This window comes from Mixophyes fleayi, chromosome 12 (genome assembly GCF_038048845.1).
Source record: "Mixophyes fleayi isolate aMixFle1 chromosome 12, aMixFle1.hap1, whole genome shotgun sequence".
Lineage (NCBI taxonomy): Eukaryota > Metazoa > Chordata > Amphibia > Anura > Limnodynastidae > Mixophyes > Mixophyes fleayi.
The window spans coordinates 76,796,257-76,818,223 of NC_134413.1; the positions used below are offsets into that span (position 1 = coordinate 76,796,257).

At 39.9% G+C, this 21,967-nt stretch overlaps 1 protein-coding gene across 2 annotated transcripts; it reads left to right on the forward strand.

Moving 5' to 3' along the window:
• The first annotated feature begins 1,206 nt into the window (after positions 1-1,206).
• On the forward strand, positions 1,207-11,907 carry LOC142109324 (SLAM family member 5-like). Of its 2 annotated transcripts, none has more exons than XM_075193469.1 (4): positions 1,207-1,387; positions 7,061-7,387; positions 8,978-9,226; positions 11,157-11,235. In XM_075193469.1, coding segments are annotated over exons 1-4 (624 nt in total). In that variant the 5' UTR covers positions 1,207-1,341; the 3' UTR covers positions 11,159-11,235. The 2 variants fall into 2 exon arrangements, with proteins under 2 accessions (XP_075049570.1, XP_075049569.1); XM_075193468.1 differs by having other exon boundaries at positions 1,210-1,387; positions 8,978-9,235; positions 11,157-11,907.
• Positions 11,908-21,967: the final 10,060 nt, after the last annotated feature.

Here is a 21,967-nt window from a genome sequence, read left to right on the forward strand (position 1 = left end):
TTAAGCTGACAGGATAAGAGGTATATATTCAATGCACTACCTGACTTGATGGGAATGATTCCTATACAATGAGGTGAATGTTAAATGTTCCTTTTTTGGTACTGACTCAACTGGTTGTACCCACCTCCCCAACCTTATAGTATTAGTTCTATGTTGGTAGTATTGTTATTTAATTTTAATATTTTATTGTATTCACACTTTTAAGCTTATCTCAGTTGGAAGTGGTGCATGAATTGTGGCTTTCAGGTACAATGTGTAAGCTTGTTAAGTGACTATTTCCTTTTAATTCCAAAAGAAGTACCTAAATTATTATGCTTTTATTCTGAGTGTGAATCTGAGCAGTCTTCCCATTTCTCACTATTACTAATTTAGGTCTTTCGAAGAACTTGCTCTATCGTCAGCTGACTTATAATTCCTAGAACAGAAAGTGTGAAGCAGATCTCAGGAGACAATGCGTATATTTGAAGACTGAATCAGGATTAACCCATTGGGCATTCAGAGTATGACACAGGCTAGAACTAAGACAATATCTCTCCTACTAACACAGTCTTTCACTCTCGCTAGAGCTCATCAGTGTAGGATAAAGACTACTGCTCAGCATGTGATGTCCTTTCGAGGTATAGCCAGGCCCGGCGCTCCCATTAGGCAAGGTTAGGCACTTGCCTAGGGCGCCGGGCTCTGGAGGGCGCCTGGAGGGCGCCACAGAATGGTAAATGACTTTAAAACTGTGCGGCGACCGCTGACCATACCTGTCACGGCCGCCGCACAGCATTCAGATGCAGGGGGAGGGGGGAAGAGGCTATTGCTCACCACTGCCGCCTCTCTGCTCCGTCTCCTCCCCTCCACTCATCAGTGAGTGGAGGGGAGGAGACGGAGCAGAGAGGCGGCGGTGGTGAGACAAGGTAAGGAAAGACGGGGTGAGGGGGGGAGGAGGGCGCCGATATTTGCAGGGAGGGGGGCGCCGATTTTGTAAAAATGCCTAGGGCGCCATGGACCCTAGCACCGGCCCTGGGTATAGCTCAGTAATATACTGTATATATTGCTCATATGTGGGGTGAAATCTTTCAAACTCATATTCTATATTACTGTCTAATAACCGCTTTATTAGTAACTTCGAAGTTTTTGGAAGACAACAAGGTACCTTTTTTTTGCTCTTGTCCATGTTGAGTAGGCAGGAGTCGTACCTACAACTAGGGTTAATCCCAATCTTCTATAAACTAAGGAACACATTTAGAAAGTAAAAGTTCCCCTTTGAGTGGGTGTTCACTATGAAGCATAAAAATTCCTGCTCAGCTTTTTAGTAATGCTCATAACAACTGGACAACGTGACAGAGGAAGAAAATGATTTGTCTTTCTCGGAGCTTAGTGGGGATTTATCTCCTGAAATGTAAGTTTTCTGGCTTTTATTTTATTTAAAGATAACATTGAGAGCATCTATAAACCTTTGAAGCTATATTGTTCCTTTTGAACTTGTAAAAACCAGACCTAGATGTTTTAAAAGGGCTATCTTGATGTAATACATGTCAATAGATGTCATCTTAATCAACATTTTTGTTATAGCTCTATTGGCAGCACAGTGGCTAAGTGGTTAGCACTTCTGCCTTACAGCACTGGGGTCATGAGTTCAATTCCCAACCATGGCCTTATCTGTGTGGAGTGTATATGTTCTCCCCGTGTTTGTGTGGGTTTCCTCCAGGTGCTCCGGTTTCCTCCCACACTCCAAAAACATACTAGTAGGTTAATTGGCTGCTAACAAATTTACGTGTGTGTGTGTGTGTGTGTGTGTTAGGGAATTTAGACTGTAAGCTCCAATGGGGCAGGGACTGATGTGAGTTCTCTGTACAGCGCTGCGGAATTAGTGGTGCTATATAAATAAATGATGATGATAATAATAATAATCTGCCTATTCTGTCGTCCAAATACACTAATTATAAACTAAAGATACTTCACTTAACTCATTTCAATGTGAGGGATAATTTTATGTCCTTTCTCCCCACTTGTGACCGTACAAGCTCCTCAACTCAAAGTAAGAAGAGGCGATAGGATAGGCTTCTGTCAATGTGTCAGTGTTTAATTGTTAGTCACTGTGGGTTTTTAATTCTCATTAAAATTGATGTATTATAAGGAATAACGTACCCTCTGATGTTGTTATTGACACCTCCCAGTGACTGAATGTTCGGCCCCTCTGCTCTGGCAATAGGATAATGGAGTACTGCATATCATCAAGAGCTATAGACAAGGGCCAGATTCATCTTAAACTAGAGATGCTCACTGACCCCCTGTGAACTGTTTATGGTTTTGGTTTTGGATCTGGATTAGCTTCGTGTTTTGGTTTTGGCAAAACTGCCCTTGTGTGTTTTGGTTATTGGATTTTTTAGAAAAAGTCCTATAATATGCTAAAAATCACATAATTTTGCACTTTTTTTTGTTCTTACATTATTATTAACCTCAATAACACTAATTTCAAGACATTTGCAGTCAATTTTGACCACCTCACAGGTCACAATATTATTTTCATACACATTCGGACAAATACTGCAGCGACCTGGCTGGATGGTAAGCGACAGAGCAATGGCACAAACACACGGCAGTTCCTACCACATCTGGGACACACCCACCGCTATGTTGGATCTTGAAAAGGAATCCAAAACTCGCGAGGTCAGATAGATCCAACAACGTAACGATGACGTTTTGCCTTGTTTTCAATCTCGGCTCGCTACTCGAATCTGCTAAGTTCGGGTATGTTCGGTTCTCGTGGAACTGAGCCTGAGCTTCTCTATCTTGAACACAATGTGATGGCAACTCGCGTTAAAAAAAGTCCGTAACTTGCGCGCACGTCCGGATCTCAAGAAACGTTTCCATTGGAAACCATTGTTAATATTATAATCCTTGATAAAAAATATATAAGTAAAGAAATGTTTTGCAGTTATTTTTTTAACATGAAATACATAAATCAGAATGTTCTTAATGTGCATTGTACATAAAATGCATTTTTATAGTTTCTCTTACTTGTAAACATATGATCTGGCATGTATATGTGTCAGTCATCTCTATCAGTCAGCACTTAAATCTGGCCTGTAGCTGTTGCAAGTGATACGGCTACAAAAACACGTACCTGAGAGATGCCCGAAGCTTGAATCGGACAAATGTTCCTGCGCTTGACCTTGGCTCGCCCTTGTGTACATTGCCTATATGTGTCTGCCCCTCCCCCAGCCCGTTTTGCTCTTCAAATCATAGCAGTCGGAAGCGTAATTTGCGTTCGGGCATTAATTGGATGCAATTGCGTTCACTGGCGTAAAGTTCATTTCTAAGCATGTGCAGAGTGATTTCACGCAAGATACCACAGACAACGGGATTTACGTCTAAAGATGAGTCAGGCCGCAAGTCTCTACTTCCTTACTGAAGCAACAAGGTTCCGTGCGGTTGTAATCAAGTTATCGGTGCTATAAACACCGACACTGTTTACTCCTACATAATTATTCCGATAATGAACAGAGCGACAATGAAAAAATAACTACTTACCAGTAAAGAGACACAAAGGAAATCTGATGACAGGACATCGCGACACTTCCAAATCATGTCAGTTGCGTGCGCGACTTGGAAATTTCGGCTTTTAAAGCAGCAGCGCACGAACCCAGGTAAGTATTACCTTTACATTAGGGATTAGGAGTTAGGGTTAGGAATTAGGGTTAGGCTTAGGAGTTAGGGTTAGGAGTTAGGGTTAGGGGTTAGGAGTTAGGGTTAGGAGTTATGGTTAGGAGTTAGGGTTAGGGCTAGGAGTTAGGGTTAGGAATAAAATTAATATTACCATAGTCCGTGCGTTGCCGCTTTAAAAAAAAACAAAAAACAAAGTCGTTCACGCAACTGACGTCATTTGGAAGTGTCGCGATGTCCTCTCATCGGATTTCCTCTGTGTCTTTTTACTAGTAAGCAGTTATTTTTTCTATGTTGCTCTGTTCATTATTGGAATAATTATGTAGGAGTAAGGAGTCCGTGTTTACAGCACCGACAACTCGTACTACACCCGTTCTGTGATGTTACATTGGTGGAAGAGTAAAAGGATTGGTCCATTTATCCAATGATTAAATGGGGGTAATATGGGGGACCGAAAATTGGACCCCCCAGAAAAAACCATTCTGGACAATCCTGGATTATTGAGAGTTATAAGAGCTGGTGCGTAAATTTCACCTCCCTGTGAAAATACTAAGAGCCATATTTCTTGTCAACAATTTTAGAACACTGCTGTGTTTTGCTAAACATCCAGAATTCTATAGCAAGTGAAAAAGAATAGAATAGACAGACAGGCACAAAGTGAGTAAAAACCTGCACATTCATCAAAACCAGTTTCCCTATTGCAATATAATAGTAAACAAACTTTCTGTTTTTTATTAACCAACTAGGAATGGATCAACATCTCCTTATCCCTTTGGTCACTCACTCCTATAGTCCACATACAGTGGATGCCGTCATCCTGTGTTTTTTCCATAATAAATGACTGCGAAGATTTCTGTAAAATTTTGTAACCACTAGGTTGAGCCAGATAAAATGTGTCAATGGCATATACAGTCATGGCCAAAAGTTTTGAGAATGACACAAGTATTGGTTTTCACAAAGTTTGCTGCTTCAGTGTTTTTAGACCTTTTTGTCAGATGTTGCTATGATATACTGAAGTAACATTACAAGCATTTCATAAGTGTCAAAGGCTTTTATTGACAATTACATTAAGTTTATGCAAAGAGTCAATATTTGCAGTGTTGACCCTTCTTTTTGAAGACCTCTGCAATTCGCCCTGGCAGCTGTCAATCAACTTCTGGGCCACATACTGACTGATGGCCGCCCATTCGTGCCTAATCAATGCTTGTAGTTTGTCATAAATTTGTGGGTTTTTGTCTGTCCACAGACCTCTTAAGGATTGACCACAAGTTCTCAATGGGATTAAGGCTTGGGGAGTTTCCTGGCCATGGACCCAAAATTTCGATGTGTTGATCCCGGAGCCACTTAGTTATCACTTTTGCCTTATGGCAAGGTGTTCCATGCTGCTGGAAAAGGCATTGTTTCTCAACAAACTGTTCTTGGATGGTTGGGAGAAGTTGCTCTTGAAGGATGTTTTGGTACCATTCTTTATTCATAGCTGTGTTCTTAGGCAAAATTGTGAGTGAACCCACTCCTTTGGCTGAGAAACAACTCCACACATGAATGGTCTCAGGATGCTTTACTGTTGGCATGACACAGGACTGATGCTAGCGCTCACCTTTCCTTCTCCGGACAAGCGTTTTTCTAGATGCCCAAAACAATCTGAAAGGTGATTAATCAGAGAAAATGACTTTACCTTTTGCAGAATATCAGTCTGTCCCTGATGTTTTTCCTGGAGAGAGGTGGCTTCTTTGCTGGCCTTCTTGACACCAGGCCACACTCCAAAATTCTTCACCTCACTGTGCGTGCAGATGCACTCACACCTGCCTGCTGCCATTCCTGAGCAAGCTCTGCACTAGTGGTGCTCTGTTCCCGGAGCTTAATCAACTTTAGGAGACAGTCCTGATGCTTGCTGGACATTCTTGAGCGCCCTGAAACCTTCTTCAGAACTATTGAACCTCTCTCCTTGAAGTTCTTGATGATGATAAATGGTTGATTTAGGTGCAATCTTACTAGCATCAATATCCTTGCCTGTGAAGCTCTTTTTGTGCAAAACATTGATGACTGCACGTGTTTCCTTGCAGATAACCATGGTTAACAGAGGAAGAACAGTGATTTCAAGCACCACCCTCCTTTTAAAGCTTCCAGTCTGTTATTCTAACTCAATCAGCATGACAGAGTGATCTCCAGCCTTGTCCTCGTCAACACTCTCATCTGTGTTAACGAGAGAATTACTGATCTGATGTCGGCTGTTCCTTTTGTGGCAGGGCTGAAATGCAGAGGAAATGTTGTTTTTGGGATAAAGTTCATTGTCATGGCAAGGAAGGACTAATTGCAATTCATCTGATCACTCTTCATGTCATTCTGGAGTATATACAAATTGCCATAATAAAACTGAGGCAGCAGATTTTGTGAAAAATAATATTCGTGTCATTCTCAAAACTTTTGGCCATGACTGTACAGTTCCCATAAAGAACCTATAGGGATAATGTATCTCTCCAAAGAATCCATATAACGTAATAATGTTTCATATGCATATGTATGTAAAATCATACCATGTTTAGTGGAATTAATGCCATGTCTGCTATGTTTCTGAAGAGAGTTATAATATATTTGCAGAACCCATTGCTAGAACTGTACTTGAGCAAAAAGGTTGTAAAATACATGAGTATACCAGCCCAACTCTTGCGGTGATGGCACAGAGTAGAGTTTGGCCAAGAAAGAACAAACTTTAAAAAGTGATTAAATTATCTTAGAAATTGTCAGTTTTTGTCTCAGTCTTCTATGGATAAATTCTCCATATGTTCTAGCCTTCCCCAGATGGCAAATTTCCAAAAAAAGTACATGAGTGAGCTATTACTGTGTTTCTGTGTTTTATTTATTTTTTATTTTTAAGAAAACTCTTTTGCATTTATATTTCTGTATATCAATTTTGTATCACCATATTTTTCAAGGAACATTGTGACTTTTTGTCATATTAAATCACATTTAATAATGAGAACACAAAAATGGAAGTTTCTCAATTAATTTATAGGTTCACATTTAATAATGCCCTGTTTTTGTGTTCTTAAAGAATTCACATGTTAGAGAAGCTTGGTTTTTATAACCTCTGTGCAAGGAATTGATACATTCTAACTGTTTTTACCTACAAACAATGAACCTTGAACTTTAACAGTGAATGGTGAACTTTGAATACATTAGTGTTTGCAGTTCGAATATTTTTTTTTTTAAATAGTGTTTAATAATAAAAAATATTCTAAAACATTCATTTTAATGTGAGCAGCAAATAAAACATATTTGTGGCCATCATATTGCATTTCAAAAGAGTTCGACATTTTGAGAATCTGTAGTATTTACTTGCCCTTAAATATATTGTTTGGTGTAGTTACAATTTTATCCAGTTTAGTTTAATGAATTTCTTTATTAGGTATATTATGTGAAGGATTGTGCGGAGAAAGAAGACATGTGATTGGCACACTGGGCGGTGATGTCATCCTGCGAGTGGATGGGACTGGAATCATGGGAGACATCACTTGGTTTATATCTGGAAATCATTTTGCCACCACGGATCCCGGAGGACACATCAACATTCGAGACAATCAATATAATGGGAAACTGTACGGCTTGGCTGGTGGCTCATTAAATATAACAGAGTTAGATATGGTAGACCAAGGGATTTACACGGCGAGTACACTGAGAAACACATCGACAAAAGAAGAACTGTGTGCACAGGTGTATGACCTCAGGATATACAGTAAGTGATTGATCTGCATATTATTATTATAATTTATTTACAGTCCCTGCCCCATTGGAATTTACAGTTTAAATTCCTTAACATACACACAGACCAGGATGTCTTAGTGTTCGAGGAAACCAGAAGAACGCTCGGAAACCCATACAAACTCCAACTTGATATGGTCATCATCATCATCATCATCATCATCATCATTTATTTATATAGCGCCACTAATTCCGCAGCGCTGTACAGAGAACTCACTCACATCAGTCCCTGCCCCATTGGAGCTTACAGTCTAAATTCCCTAACATACACACACACACAGACAGACAGAGAGAGGCACAGACAGACACACACAGACTAGGGTCAATTTGTTAGCAGCCAATTAACCTACCAGTATGTTTTTTGGAGTGTGGGAGGAAACCGGAGCACCCGGAGGAAACCCACGCAAACACGGGGAGAACATACAAACTCCTCACAGATAAGGCCATGGTCGGGAATTGAACTCATGACCCCAGTGCTGTGAGGCAGAAGTGCTAACTACTACGCCGCCGTGCTACGCCACTGGTCCTGGTCAGGAATCGAACTCAAGACCCCAACGTTGTGAGGCTGTAATGCTAACCGCTGTGCTGCTGTCATATCGAGCTATACACATAGACATAATTTAAAATCCATCATACTCTTAGCACTATTTGGATTTGTATGCATCACTTAGATCACTTAAATGTTTTTGCAAGGACAGTCTGACTTTTGGACTGTAATGGTCAAACATCCCCAAACCTCAGAATTTATTATAAAAAAAGGTCACGGAATCTCTAAGCTAGTGGTGAGGACTAAAGACTTATAGATAGATGGATGAAATACTTACATTTCTGCCGAAAGTTAATTTGCAGCTCTAGAGAAGACTAACCAACTATTCAAGTATTCAGACCATGACTAAATCCGTTTGAGTTCTTTTTTGCTGTTAATTAACTGTTAACTTTTGTACTAGTTCTGTGCACTCAATATCACATTAATGGTGCAGGTTCAAGACTCCGTGGGGTATATTTACTAAACTGCGGGTTTGAAAAAGTGGAGATGTATGCTATAGCAACCAATCAGATATTCTAGTTATAATTTACTTAATGCATTCTACAAAATGACAGCTAGAATCTGATTGGTTGCTATAGGCAACATCTCCACTTTTTCAAACTCGCAGTTTAGTAAATATACCCCCATAGGTCCAGATTTCCACAAAATGATAAAAAAAATGCAACACAGCTTAGACAATTCATGCTTTCCTTTGGGGGAGTATGTTTAAATCAAGTCTTGGACATCAAACGCAATACTTTGGGGGCCGTGACGCCTTCTTCAGGTGTTTATCCAAAATGGCAACAATAGTGAAAGATATTGTTATCGTTGATAACTAGCAATGTCAGAAAGTGACAAAGATAAAAAAAAGTTACCATGAATTAATATTTCTTTTTTTTTCCCCATCCTTTGTTGTTACCATGTGACAATACATGCAACTAAATCAAGCTCCACAATGAGATGATTTATCTGTGTGTACACCAGATGCGCAGAGTGATGCAGAGTGATGCTGAGTTTTCATTTAATATTCTCATGCAGGAATGCTATCAGAAGATGATATCCACATTGAGCATAATGTTACCAGTATGGAGCCGTGTAGTATGACCTTCACCTGTACAGTAAATAGATCAGATGTGAATGTCACATGGAGCAGCTCTGTCGGAAGTGACATAAATGTGACCGATTATGTCCTGTATGTATCGGCCCCGGATCCAAAAATGATCTATACCTGCACAGCACAGAACCACATCAGTACCAGCTCCAACTCTGTCACCCCTTGGGAATATTGTAAGAAAGGTAATTTTATATTTAGATTCCTTGTCATATGCAAGCTACTTACAAGTCATATAAAACTGCAATATGTGTTTGTGATTTAATTCATACCTTGGTGTGGCTTACAGGAACTCTTTTTCCACTCATGGATTAAAACCTAAGAGATAGAAATTATGTTGCTATCTCTTAGGTCTTTTGCTCTGTCCATGAAGTATTTATGAAGAGAGAGATCCAGAGGTGTAGCTACAGATGTGATGCCTAATAGCAATATATGGCACGAGTCGTAAAAGCTAAAATCTCTTGGAATCTCTCTATAAGGTTAAATCAATATCATCAATAATATCCAAGTACAGACCCATCACCTTCTTTGATGGTCTGTGATATCTCAGGACATCTCAACTGGGTGACAGGAGGCTGAGCAGCTGGGACAAATTTAAATGAAGGGAAATAAGGACACATAAAAATGTAATATACTTAAAGGAGTCATGTCTGGTGTGCAAATGAAGGTAAACTTATAACCTGTTTTGTGGAGGTAATATTATCTTTGTAGGACATTCTGGTAAGAAGTTAGGCCAGCGTAAGGAAAGCCTGACTGAGTAGTTTGAAAAGAGGGTCGTAAAAAGCATTTACACAGACTTTCCGGTTCTGACATCACAATGGTAGGGGGGCTGTGGGCACCCGAAGCATGTTTAAAATGTCTTGATCATTCGCGAATGTATCATTTTTCTGTTGTGTTCCCCTTTTATTTTAGAAGAATCTATTGTGTATAAACTTTGTATGTCTTTTTTGTTAACTGTTTACAATTAACAAAGGTGGTGATGATGGATTGTGGTCACTTTGGAATGTTGTATGGAGCCCGTTTATTCTTAGATACACCCCAAGATGGGAGGTATTCGGTAGCACAGGTTATATAAAATCGCATTAGAGGCTGGCCTCTTATGGTGTCCGCTGGGGCATTTATTTTTTCAGGACACAGGAAAAAGTTGTTGTAACTTTTATTTTCTGACATTTGCCCATCAGTGTCTTGGTGTACCATCATTACAGTCCCAAAATATGGTTTATATATTTTATATTACTGAATGAGAAATTCCAAAATATACTAAATTGTTACTGAATCACTTTCAGCATCTGGTCAGTTCTTCAACAGCTTGAAGTTAACAAAGCTGTAGACTTATTTTAATTTATATTGGCCTGCCCACTCTCCATTCCTACAGAACATCAATTTAATGAGGAATAAGGTCATCAGCAATACGTTAACACTCTATCACTTTTTGTAGCATTTAAATATACAAAATATATCCTAAAGGGCTATTTTGCCAATATAATCCCCATCTTATCCTATAACTGTTATATAGCTCTAGTAGAGGGTATATAACATTTAACTTCAGAACCTTTCACCTTTGGGGTACAGTCCATAGTAAGTCCTCTGTCTACAGCTGCCCCTTTGTTTTTGTTACTGAGTAACGTAAATAGATTTTCGCACCTCTCTTTTCAAGTCTGATGATGTCGACAAGATGCCACGGCTGACTCCCTAAAGTCGGGCCCCCTGACAATGACTTCAGTAATTATTTCTTACCCACACATTTAAAATTCATACTCATATATTAAAGAGGGGAGGGTATGACAGCCTCACTTTAATGAAAAACAATGTTGTGACAGTACCACATTTATCCACCAGGTGTCAATGTTCAGCTTTTACATTTTTGCAAATCATTTTAGTTATAAGATATGCATTATTTTAACCAATCTAGTTGTCCAACCTGATTGTGGAACGATCCAATCTGGATCAACATTTGGACCCAGATCTGGTTGTACGCCATGCTAAATGACCAAATACACAATTCCGTAATCCTATTAGAATATTACAGTGAAATTAACAATATTTCAGCATCACTCAACACTTGCATTTGTATATAAATATTATTTTTCATAACTTTCATTTCAGAGAGAAAGAAGAAACAAGAAGACTATACAGTTCTGAATATAGCCAGGCTGGCACTGGCTGTATGTATATTGATAGCCATTTTCTGGGTGTTCGGCCATCACATGAAAATGGAGGTGATGGCACCGTCAGGGGACAGCGGATGAAGATGCGCCATGTTTAAAGCCCAGATTTAGAAAATAATTAGATAAGAGCCTCAAGCTACCCCATCCACACTCTATAACGAGACCGGAACACTTTGTTTGATCCAACTGAAATATCTAATGAACAGATCCATTCTCTGTCGAATCATAATTATTTTCATCTCAGAATCTAGTAACATTATGCACAGTATATAACTTTTTACATTTAAGGTTTTATACAATGTGTATTTATTTCAGGTACCTGAACGATTATAAAAATCTGCACTGAGAATTATGACCACAAGGTGATGCTGTAGAGCTCTTTGAAGCATTTCTTGTAGTATGTAGTCTGCAGATTACGGCAGGGTGCATAAACTCTATACATATATGCTTATATAATATATATGTAAAAAAAATGTGATGTGGCAATTCACAAACAAGAAACAGTGCCCCCCTTAAAATTTTGTTTGCCTTGTGTCAGGCGCATTTTTTACCCCTGCAATCTACCTTTCCATAGTCCTGTGCTTGACCCCTCTAGATGTACAATACTTGTGGTCCAACGGGAAAAAAAGTATTTTAAAACTTTTTCAAGGTAAAACTATTTTTCTTTTCTTTTTTTTTTTACAATTTTATAAACTACAATATTTAGCAATTCTTCTGATCAAAGCTGTGAGTCAGACTTCCTGCATTGTGTAAGCTTATTTGTGGGCACTCTAAGAAACTAAAAAAAAATAAAAAAAAATGTGTGGTTTTGAATTGTGCTCTATTATCTACCAACACGGTGTAACTTATCTAAAATTATCATGCCGAATACTGTGCTTAAACCAGCCATATGTGTGATATCATATTTAGACAACCATATGTTTGAGGACTTAGTGGTAGATTTACTAAAGCTTATAAACAGGAAACATGGGGGTGTTGCCTTTAGCAACCAATCAGTTTATATTATTTTCTAGACTGTAACAACATATCAATGCTCTCATTTCAATCATCTCAGTCAATCGTCTCCTTTAGTTCTAAAATGTGCCCTGGTACTAGAATTGATCACTGTATTAAATCAATTTTGAAAACGTTTTACACAAATTCACTAATGTAACTGACGAAATGACTTGAGGTTGACAGGTTGTCTTCAGTGGCAGCGATCGCAAATTGGCCTATACTTCCAATGGACTTTTTCTAATCATGTGCGTTTTATACAATAATGTAGATTAATTAACACACTACAATGTTCTAAAGTAACACGGAATATAAAGATAGATGGGATGTCACATCCATGATTTATCTGAAGGACAATTCCGACCCAAAACTGAATATTCCAGTTCATCATCATCAGCTATTTATATAGCGCTACTAATTTCGCAACGCTGTACAGAGAACTCACTCACATCAGTCCCTGCCCCATTGGAGCTTACAGTCTAAATTCTCTAACACACACACAGACCGAGAGAGACTAAGGGCAATTTAATAGCAGCCATCGGGAATTAAACTCATGACCCCAGTGCTGTAAGGCAGAAGTGCTAGCCGCTAAGCCACCGTGCGGCCATAATACCATAAGTAAAACCCAGTCCTTGCAGATTACTTATAACCTCTCATGTGATCTAGATAGAGGAGGTTGTGGACTATATAAATTGAAACTTGTTGGTGGCAGAACCCTGGGAAGCTTCAAATACCCACTCCTATAGGAGTGTTGGAAGACGAAAGTCCCAGAAATAACAACATCCAAAGGACTCCTTACCACATCCATTACACAGCTGACTTCCGGGTCGGAAATGTGTCTCAGCCCTAGGAGGGGTGTACATTGTATATGTTCTCGATTTTAACAGTGTTTGAATGTGAGTGTAACTCATGAAAACGATTCAGGGGTCCATCCAGTTTACATTGGATTTAGGGCTATTCCCTATTTAACAGAGCCCCCTGACCGCTGAAGACTATCGTTGAGTATCGTCAATGATAGACTTCCCGGGGGCCTCCATGGGAAAGCCAATTTAGCATGGACAGCACTAGATTCCTTTGGCTCTTTTCTTTGCCTCATCTGCATTTGGAGTTTCACATTCACTGGAGGAAGAGATGAGAGACTGGACCCTAAGTTTGGTTCCAAAAATGTTGGTTGTTTTTAACTGGTTTGGACATTACTGACCGGATAGGAGTTGATGAGCATGACTACTGTGGGGTAGGTTTATCCAACCTTCTAAAAAGTGGAGATGTTGCCCATAGCAACCAATCAGATTCTAGCTACCATTTATCTAGTACACTCTAGAACATGATAGGCAGGATCTGATTGGTTGCTATGGGCAATACCTCCACTTTCCCTTTTTGGAATATTTGATAAATCTGCCCTCCTATGTAGTGTCATTTTATCACTAAAGATAGTCTTTTCACTAAAGGGAGTACCCACAGGGGTAAGTTTATTAATGTGAATGGCCGCTTTCATGATTTTTAGTTTTTAGTGTAACTGGAAAATATTTAATTGTGCTTTGTTTCCACTGTAATAAGAGAGATTTTTGCTTTTTATATATATATATATATATATATATATATATATATATATATATATATATATATATATATTGTGAGAAAGTACAACATTCACAGGAATCCAACACAGGTATGCTGAACCATTTAACTGTTTATTGGCAATTGTCAGGATGGTAAAACAGTTCCAATGCTGGTTCAGCAATCATATCCAGAGACAGTACACAAAAATCCACACCAGATACATTTGGCTAGACATTACTTCCCTGTCTGCAATCCGGCCACTTACTGGCATCGGTGGACCCACCCACACATACAGACAGTGTCTTTATCCTCCACCCCAAGCACTACAAACAAATCACAGCAAACCAATCACACCCATGTGTAACACCTGTGTGTGTGTGTGTGTGTGTGTGTGTGTGTGTGTGTGTGTGTGTGTGTGTGCTTAAAGATTATCCCAGGGAACCTTTAACCCTGTCTGTAGCCCGCTGCTGCAGACTGGCTGTGTTTTTATCAGACCCCTTATAGAGGAACTGTGGCAAAGAGGCACATTTGCCACTATATATATATATATATATATATATATATATATGCCTAAACTCCCACCGGTCGGCTACCTCTCTTTCTCATCCCTTCTCCCCCTTCCTCGACTCCATCTCCGTTTCTCCCGTCTCTCCGTCTCATCCATGTGTCTGTCTGTCTTCCCCTCCCTTTAGATTGTTCGCTCCTTTGAGCAGGGCTCTCCTACCTTCTGTTTCCATCACTTTTAACTGCGCTCTCCAGCTACTCAGCTCACCTCCTCTCAGTCCCTCTGCCCTCTGTCTCCTCTCGCTTCTCTCCGCTCCCCTCAGTGACTCTCAACCTGTCATCCGTGCCCACCCTCTTGGGCCATAGTTACCTGCCTATACTCACTTTTCCCCTCCCTCCCTCTCTTTCATGCTGTGCCTGAGCCCCCAGAGTTATAGTGCTTACTGTTACTTGTACTGTGCTGTTTCACCTTGTACTGTGCCATTGTTTGTCCTTGTACGGCGCTACGGATACTTTGTGGCGCCCTATAAATAAAAATTAATAATAATAATAATAAAAAATAATAATATATATATATATACACACACAGTGGTGGAAGTGGGGATGTATATGATGGTATGTCATACCGCCACTTCCCCTACTGCCCTCATTGTAAGACTATCACATTCCATTCACTTACATTTTCCTTACCACCGCTGTTAGATTTTCCCTTCAACTACTGTCTATAATTGTAAAGAATAATACACTATATTAATATGTTTCTTTATTTTTTTATTCTTTGCCAAAAATGTGAGCTCTCTTTATAGTTTAGTCCATTTAAATCATTTAAATCATGATACAATGGTCTGGTCAATGGGGATTTCATAACCAAAGATGTAATTTTTATAATCCTTGCGACACCCTTCGGGTATTGTAGCGACAAAGCCTAAGAATCTCACACTATACAGTAGACTTCCTTTTGTGAATTTCCATGTGCCTGTTCATCTCTATAATCATTATTGGGTGTTTTTGGAAACCAGTAAGTAGAAAATTTCAACCAATAGAAATGAAGTGAAGAGCATTGTTCCGAAATATTAACTTCCTTTGTGGTTTCGTGTTGCAGACCATAAACATCTGATTTCTAACACGAAAATAAATCATTTACTGGAAATTGGTTTGGCCTGTGAATTAGATAAGACACAGTCAATATTTGTATTAACCCCAAAACTGTCTGGAGCTGTGGAAAATCCGGATATGTGTCAAGTACAGAAAATTAAATTCTCCGTCAGGCTGATGGTTGTCCTTCTAAGCTCCTTATAGAATCGGTCCACATAAAATAAATTTTTGAGATTAAGCCATATTTACTCCATTTGGGACCACTTGTCGGGAGAGGGTAACGGGTCTATAGGACAAGGTCTTTGACGCTAATGAAGACATTGAGGATCATTTGCAAACTGTAAAAAAGTTTCAATAAATGAAGAGTAGCCCTAAAGTAGAAGTAATGTTTAGATTTGAGGTACGTACTCCCGAAAAAAAGACCCGGATGTTATGGTTCTGTTCAAAACGAATTCCTTAATTACAGCCATGGAGCCAGACACGTGAAATAAACGTTTTAAACTGTTTATTGCAGAAAAAGCATAGTCAAGGGAAGGCAAATAAGCAGAAAGCAGTTCAGGCTGAATGAAATGATGGACTTCCAGATATTGCCAAACAACGGGAAAATAATAATGAAACAGAGCAAATAACTTAACTGAAGCCAGTTCGCAGTAAAAGCCAGAAACATGCAGGTAATCCAGGAACAAAGAAACATGAGCAGGTTAGGAACTTCAATGACCAGCAAAGGATTCAGGAATAGGCAGGCATATATAGGACACAGTCAGGTGTGGCTGATTAGCTACCTGTGCTAGTTAACCCCTGATAGTGGGAAAGACCAAACAGCAGCACCTCTGGAGGATCACAGGTACTGCAGGGTAATATGCACACAGAGATACAAGCAGATCCTAACACCGGATTGTGATTGTGGCTTCTGATTGGTTCTCCCATTGACACTCCTTCCCCGCCTATCTACAGCCATTTATACGTAACACAACTGAAATGTTCAGCTACTTAGGTGGTAGTACAGCTTTAATATGAGAAAGAATACGTTAGATATAGATACTAAGGCCACTCTTTATTCATCTACAGTCATGGGAAATCTGTTAGTGCAGCAATTTATTATTGCAATATCTGGCTAGCTTTTTTCTTTTAGAAAATGAAAACAAATATCTGTTTGGCTGCTATGGGCAACACTAACTTTTCCGCACAATTACCAATGGGATATTTTTTATAAATGCCCTATTAAATTTTTAAATGTATTTTTTTTAAAAAAAACAAATTTAAACAAAGAATGAGACATCTACCTGTAATAACAACATGCAGAATAAAAGCAGGTTATAAGAGCTACGTCCAAATCTATAGATGTGGTCCTGTGCAACGCTCCACAAGTGCAGAAAGACAACCAACGCTGAACATTGAAATCGGCATAGAAAAGAAGTGGTACTGTGCATTTGTCAATGTGAATAGAAAAAGAACAGGTACTAGGAGTTACATATCTGTAACCTCTGGGCAGGACACAGAGGTATAACTAGGACAGTGGGCAGCACAGTGGCTTAGTGGTTAGCACTTCTGCCTCACAGAACTGGGGTGATGAGTTCGATTCCCGACCATGACCTTATCTGTGTGGAGTTTGTATGTTCTCCCCGTGTTTGCGTGGGTTTCCTCCAGGTGCTCCGGTTTCCTCCCACACTCCAAAAACATACTGGTAGGTTAATTGGCTGCTATTAAATTGACCTTAGTCTGTCTGTCTGTGTGTATATTAGGGAATTTAGACTGTAAGCTCCAATGAGGCAGGGACTGATGTGAGTTCTCTGTACAGCGCTGCGGAATTAGTGGCGCTATATAAATAAATAAGTGATGTTGATGATTCTAAAATATACTAAATCGTTGCTGAATCAATTTCAGCATCTGATAAATTTGTCAACAGTTTGAAGCTAATGAAGCTGTAGATGTAGTTACTTTTTATTGGCCTGTCCGCTCTCCATCCCTACAGAACATCCATTTAATGAGGAATAAGGTCATCATCTATACATTAACACTCTATCACTTTTTGTAGGGTTTAAATGTGCAAAATATATGCTAAAGGTATTTTGCAAATATAATCCCCATCCTATAGCTGTTATATATCTCTAGTAGAGGCATAGGCAAACCGAGGGTATGTTCTCCCCGTGTTTGCGTGGGTTTCCTCCGGGTGCTCCGGTTTCCTCCCACACTCCAAAAACATACTGGTAGGTTAATTGGCTGCTATTAAATTGACCCGTGTGTGTGTGTGTGTGTGTGTGTGTTAGGGAATTTAGACTGTAAGCTCCAATGGGGCATGGACTGATGTGAATGAGTTCTCTGTACAGCGCTGCGGAATTAGTGGCGTTATATAAATAAATGGTGATGACTATGCTAAGTTATGTTTGATAACAAGTGGATATTCTCTTAATGGAGTCATCTCCACCTCCATTTTAATTTATATCTTCTACTTTTTATGTTTCACTTTTCTTATTGCTATGTGATTATCTGATATATGTATATAAATCTATATATTTGGCTATGATTCATGTTGCTATTTGAGAACTATGTATTGAATATCTACTATGGTTTTTTTTTGTGTTTGAAAATGAAAGTAAAACGTTTTGAAAAAAAAAAAGTTGACTAAGAGTTGACTAATATTGAAGCTGATAGATCTTAAGTGATATTTGCTAATACTCTTATACTTGGTGAAGTCTGAGGTTGTTACAGTAGAAAGCACATTACTGAGTCGAAACTAAAAGGTGTTTGTTTGTCTGCTCCTTTTCACAACTTGTCAACATTAACCAAGACCTAAACCACAAGATGGGGAAACATGTATGTGTAGTTTAAAAAGTATTTATCCAGGTGGTATCTTACGCCTGATAGACTGGCTAAAATGTACCCAACTGCCTCCCCTGCTTGCTGGCGGGAATGTGGTCATAGAGGCACCTTCTTCCATATCTGGTGGTCTTGCCCTGTCATCTCCTCCTTCTGGGATAGGGTGACTTCCCTCCTTTCCTCTCTTCTCCACCACCCTCTTCAAAAGGGCCCTTGGTCCTTTCTCCTCTGCTACCCTATACAAAATGCTGATGTCCAATCTGTAAAACTGGCCTCACATATTTTAGCGGCTGCTAGGTGCTTGATAGCCAAATTCTGGAAAAGCGCAGATCCTCCCCGCGTCTCCTCTCTGAAAACATATGTCTGGTTTATTGCTAGCATGGAAAATATCACCCTCCATTTGCAAGATTAGGATCATAAATTTTACCAAATATGGGCCCCTTGGCTACACCAATAATACCTCCAACACTCACCCTTTCATAAAGGACCTAGTCCATATCGGATACCTCTGCTTATAATATCCCTGTAGGCTAAGTTCTGCTCCCCATTATCTGAAATTCCTCCAGGCCTTGTCTTACTAAGGCGGACAACCCCATCCCCCCAGCCCCTCCCCCTCCCTCGCCCTCCCTCCCACTTTCCCACTACCTTCCTAATAATATGGATATTGCTTATGCCAATACAATTTTTTTTTCATTTATGTACTATGTTTTGTTTTGCATAGCAATTACTGACATGCTTGGTGACAGTGCTTGTTTTTCCTTCCTGCTATATTTTGGAATGTTTGCTGTCACCCATGTGGTTTCAATAAAAATTTTGAGTTATAAAAAAAAAAAGTATTTATCACTTCATCATCATCATCATCATTTATTTATATAGCGCCAGCAGATTCCGTAATGCTTTACAATTGGGAACAAACAGGAATAAAACAATACTGGGTAATACATACAGACAGAGAGGTAAGAGATCCCTGCTCGCAAGCTTACAATCTATAGGACAATGGGAGTTAGAAACACAAGGGCATGTGCTACATCATATTGTACACTGGACCAGCTAGAATGCAAAGGTAAAAGTATTGAGTGGGCTGTGTGTGTGGCAATGTTGGTTAGAGGGTTGTTGTCTTGCGTTAGCTGTGTACAGGGTAGTAATAGGGTAATCTAGGGAAATTAAGATGGTGGTTCATAACCTTGTCTGAAGAGGTGGGTTTTCAGTGTACGCTTGAAGGTTTGGAGACTAGAGGAAAGTCTTACTGTGCGTGGGAGGGAATTCCACAAAGTAGGTGCAGCCCGGAAAAAATCCTGAGAATGGGAGGATGTGATGAGAGTGGAAGAGAGACGCAGATCTTGTGCAGAACGGAGGTGTCGAGTTGGCGGCAATGTAATATACAGAGTGGTTTGAAACATATATTCTGGAACTGCCCCCGTATATAGCCATTTTGTGTTCAAATCTTCCAGTTAGCCAATGAGGTTACTGGAACCCGTCTCTCTCCTACCCTGGAGGTCGCGTTACTGCAGCAGTACTCCCCCCTCTGCCCAGTTTCCACCACATGCTAAATATGTGTTTAGTCATATTCTGATTGTCGGCGAGAGCCTCTATAGCTCTATAGCCTCTATAGCTCAGAGTTGGAAGTCACCACAGATACCCTTGATTCCAAAAGTAGTGGTCAAAGTACAATTTAGCGTTGAAATGGAGACAGTGTGGATGCCCTATTCCCCTGCCCCCTCATCCCCGATAATGAAATGATTCAGCTGGCATGTGTATGCTACGGATGGAGAGGGAGCACCCCTAGCTCGAATAGATTCTAATTTGCTTCTCATATCGTCCCCACTTAGCCAAGTCCCCCAATGGTCCCACTAGTAGCTCTCTCGTGACCACCTGAATAGGGTAACTTTTACGAATTGTGGAGAAACCAACTTGGTTTCCCTCTTTCATGTGTACAATGTGGTTTAGAAGCAAAATTGTTTAATATGTTCCCTCCCACTATGTACTCCTCTTACCCTCTCCAATTTTTCATCCTTCCCTCACCTCCCACCCCTTCTTTCTACTTTTTGTACCCCATAATCTTTGAAAAATTAATAAAATACTATTGAAGTAAAAAGTATTTATCTTCAAAATACAAACAGTACATGAATGGAAGCTAAATGGATTTCAATCATAAAAAAATACCCTTTTAGAAGGGATTTTCATATAAGTAAATGCTGATGTAAATGTTAGTGAAGAAACAAACACATACTGTAACAGAAGCACTGGGTAAGTGGCACAAGGCAAGTATATATGTTGCAGGCTGTCTGTCTTATATGTCTTTAAACCCCAGGGAGATTGTTGGTCTTTGGGAAAAGCTTCCCAAAGAGTATGTTCAGCTTTAGGGAAAACTGGTAAGGGTCCCTGGTGTGTAAATGGAGAGAGAAGGGACGGGCTCCATTTACAAGGCCCCGTCCAGGTCTTCTGTTCTTCCAGTCTGACAGTAGACTACTTAAGGATTGCACCTGAAAAGTGTGTTTATAAGTATGTCAGGTCAGTGTCAGTCTCTGTTCTGCCTGGGGGAAAGGGACTGCAGAGTCTCTGTAGGAAATAGCCTGATATCTGTTGTCGAGTTAACTGTATGTGCTGCAATTTATTATGTTTTTCTTTAGTTTGATAGTCAGGAGGAGCATGTAGGTATTTAGTGCCGGATGGGCAAGGTGTTTATTTTGAAGTTTTTCTTTATTTTTTTCTGCTTAATAAAACTAGCTAAGGCCAATTGCACCAAATCAATGGACTTGTGTGACTTCTCTGCTGCTGTAGACCAGTTCCCCTAACCCGATTGCAATACATAATATTAAATATATGCAAAGATGTGTAAAATGGCTAATTTGATTAATTTATCAGGAATATTTTAAAATTGATAAAGTGCAGCATTGCAATTACTATCAGATTTTCGCAGATTATGGGGTAGCTAGCCTGGAGGTGTGAGTGTTTTGTATAGAAGCGCAGGATTTTATGGTAAAGAGGGGATTTTAATTCGGGCATAACTGGACTCCCTAGCAAAATTTGGGGGGATTGGCAGGTAATGCTGGTTCACCCCTCCGGAGTCCCCTGCTGTGCTCTTATGAGTATGCACAGGGGCCAGCACAGTGAAAACCCATTTGCGGTCCCATGCATGCTTCATGGATGCTCCGAAGAGGCGGGGTTTCATTGCGTATGCGCTGGCCCCTCCTAGGAGGAGCAGAGTCCAGCATTGCCTAATTTCTCCATATCTCTGGGCCCCCGCTGCAGAGGCAGTGCTTCCATAACTGTTCCATATGTAAAAGATGTTACTATAATAGGACACACACGCTTTTTCACTGCATTGTCACCTTGGTCATAAAGACTGAAGTTGTTTTTTTACTTAGCACCTATAATCCCCCCCCCCCCCTCGCTACACCCCTACATCCCACACCCCCAAACACACCGGCACAAACTTAGGGCACGATAGCAAAGCATATACATGAAGTCTGCTTTTCTCACAGAATACACAACACAGCACCCAAAGCGCTGAAATAATAGCACGGATGTCATTAAATGTTTGTTTTTTGGGGGTTTTGTCAATTTAGAGAACTATAAGTTCCTTTAAGATGAACATCTAAGCACAAAGCACCGTTGAGGGTTGATTTTAGGAAGCACTGTTTCCTCTATGATCTAATCGAATTGATGCTAAAGATAAATACAAAACTGTGGCGTACAGAAAGTCTGCTGATTCATCCCCAATCACGTAAGAGAGGCGGGGTAAGAACGACTGAGGTTGTCTTCCGTGTTTCTCCCATC

Excerpts from the sequence above, each read along its gene's own strand:
- LOC142109324 (XM_075193468.1), top strand. The coding sequence starts at position 1,342 with ATGATTTGTCTTTCTCGGAGCTTAGTGGGGATTTATCTCCTGAAAT. Across the intron at positions 1,388-7,060 it reads GGGGATTTATCTCCTGAAAT|GTATATTATGTGAAGGATTG; the intron begins GTAAGTTTTCTG and ends TTTCTTTATTAG. Across the intron at positions 7,388-8,977 it reads GTATGACCTCAGGATATACA|GAATGCTATCAGAAGATGAT; the intron begins GTAAGTGATTGA and ends ATTCTCATGCAG.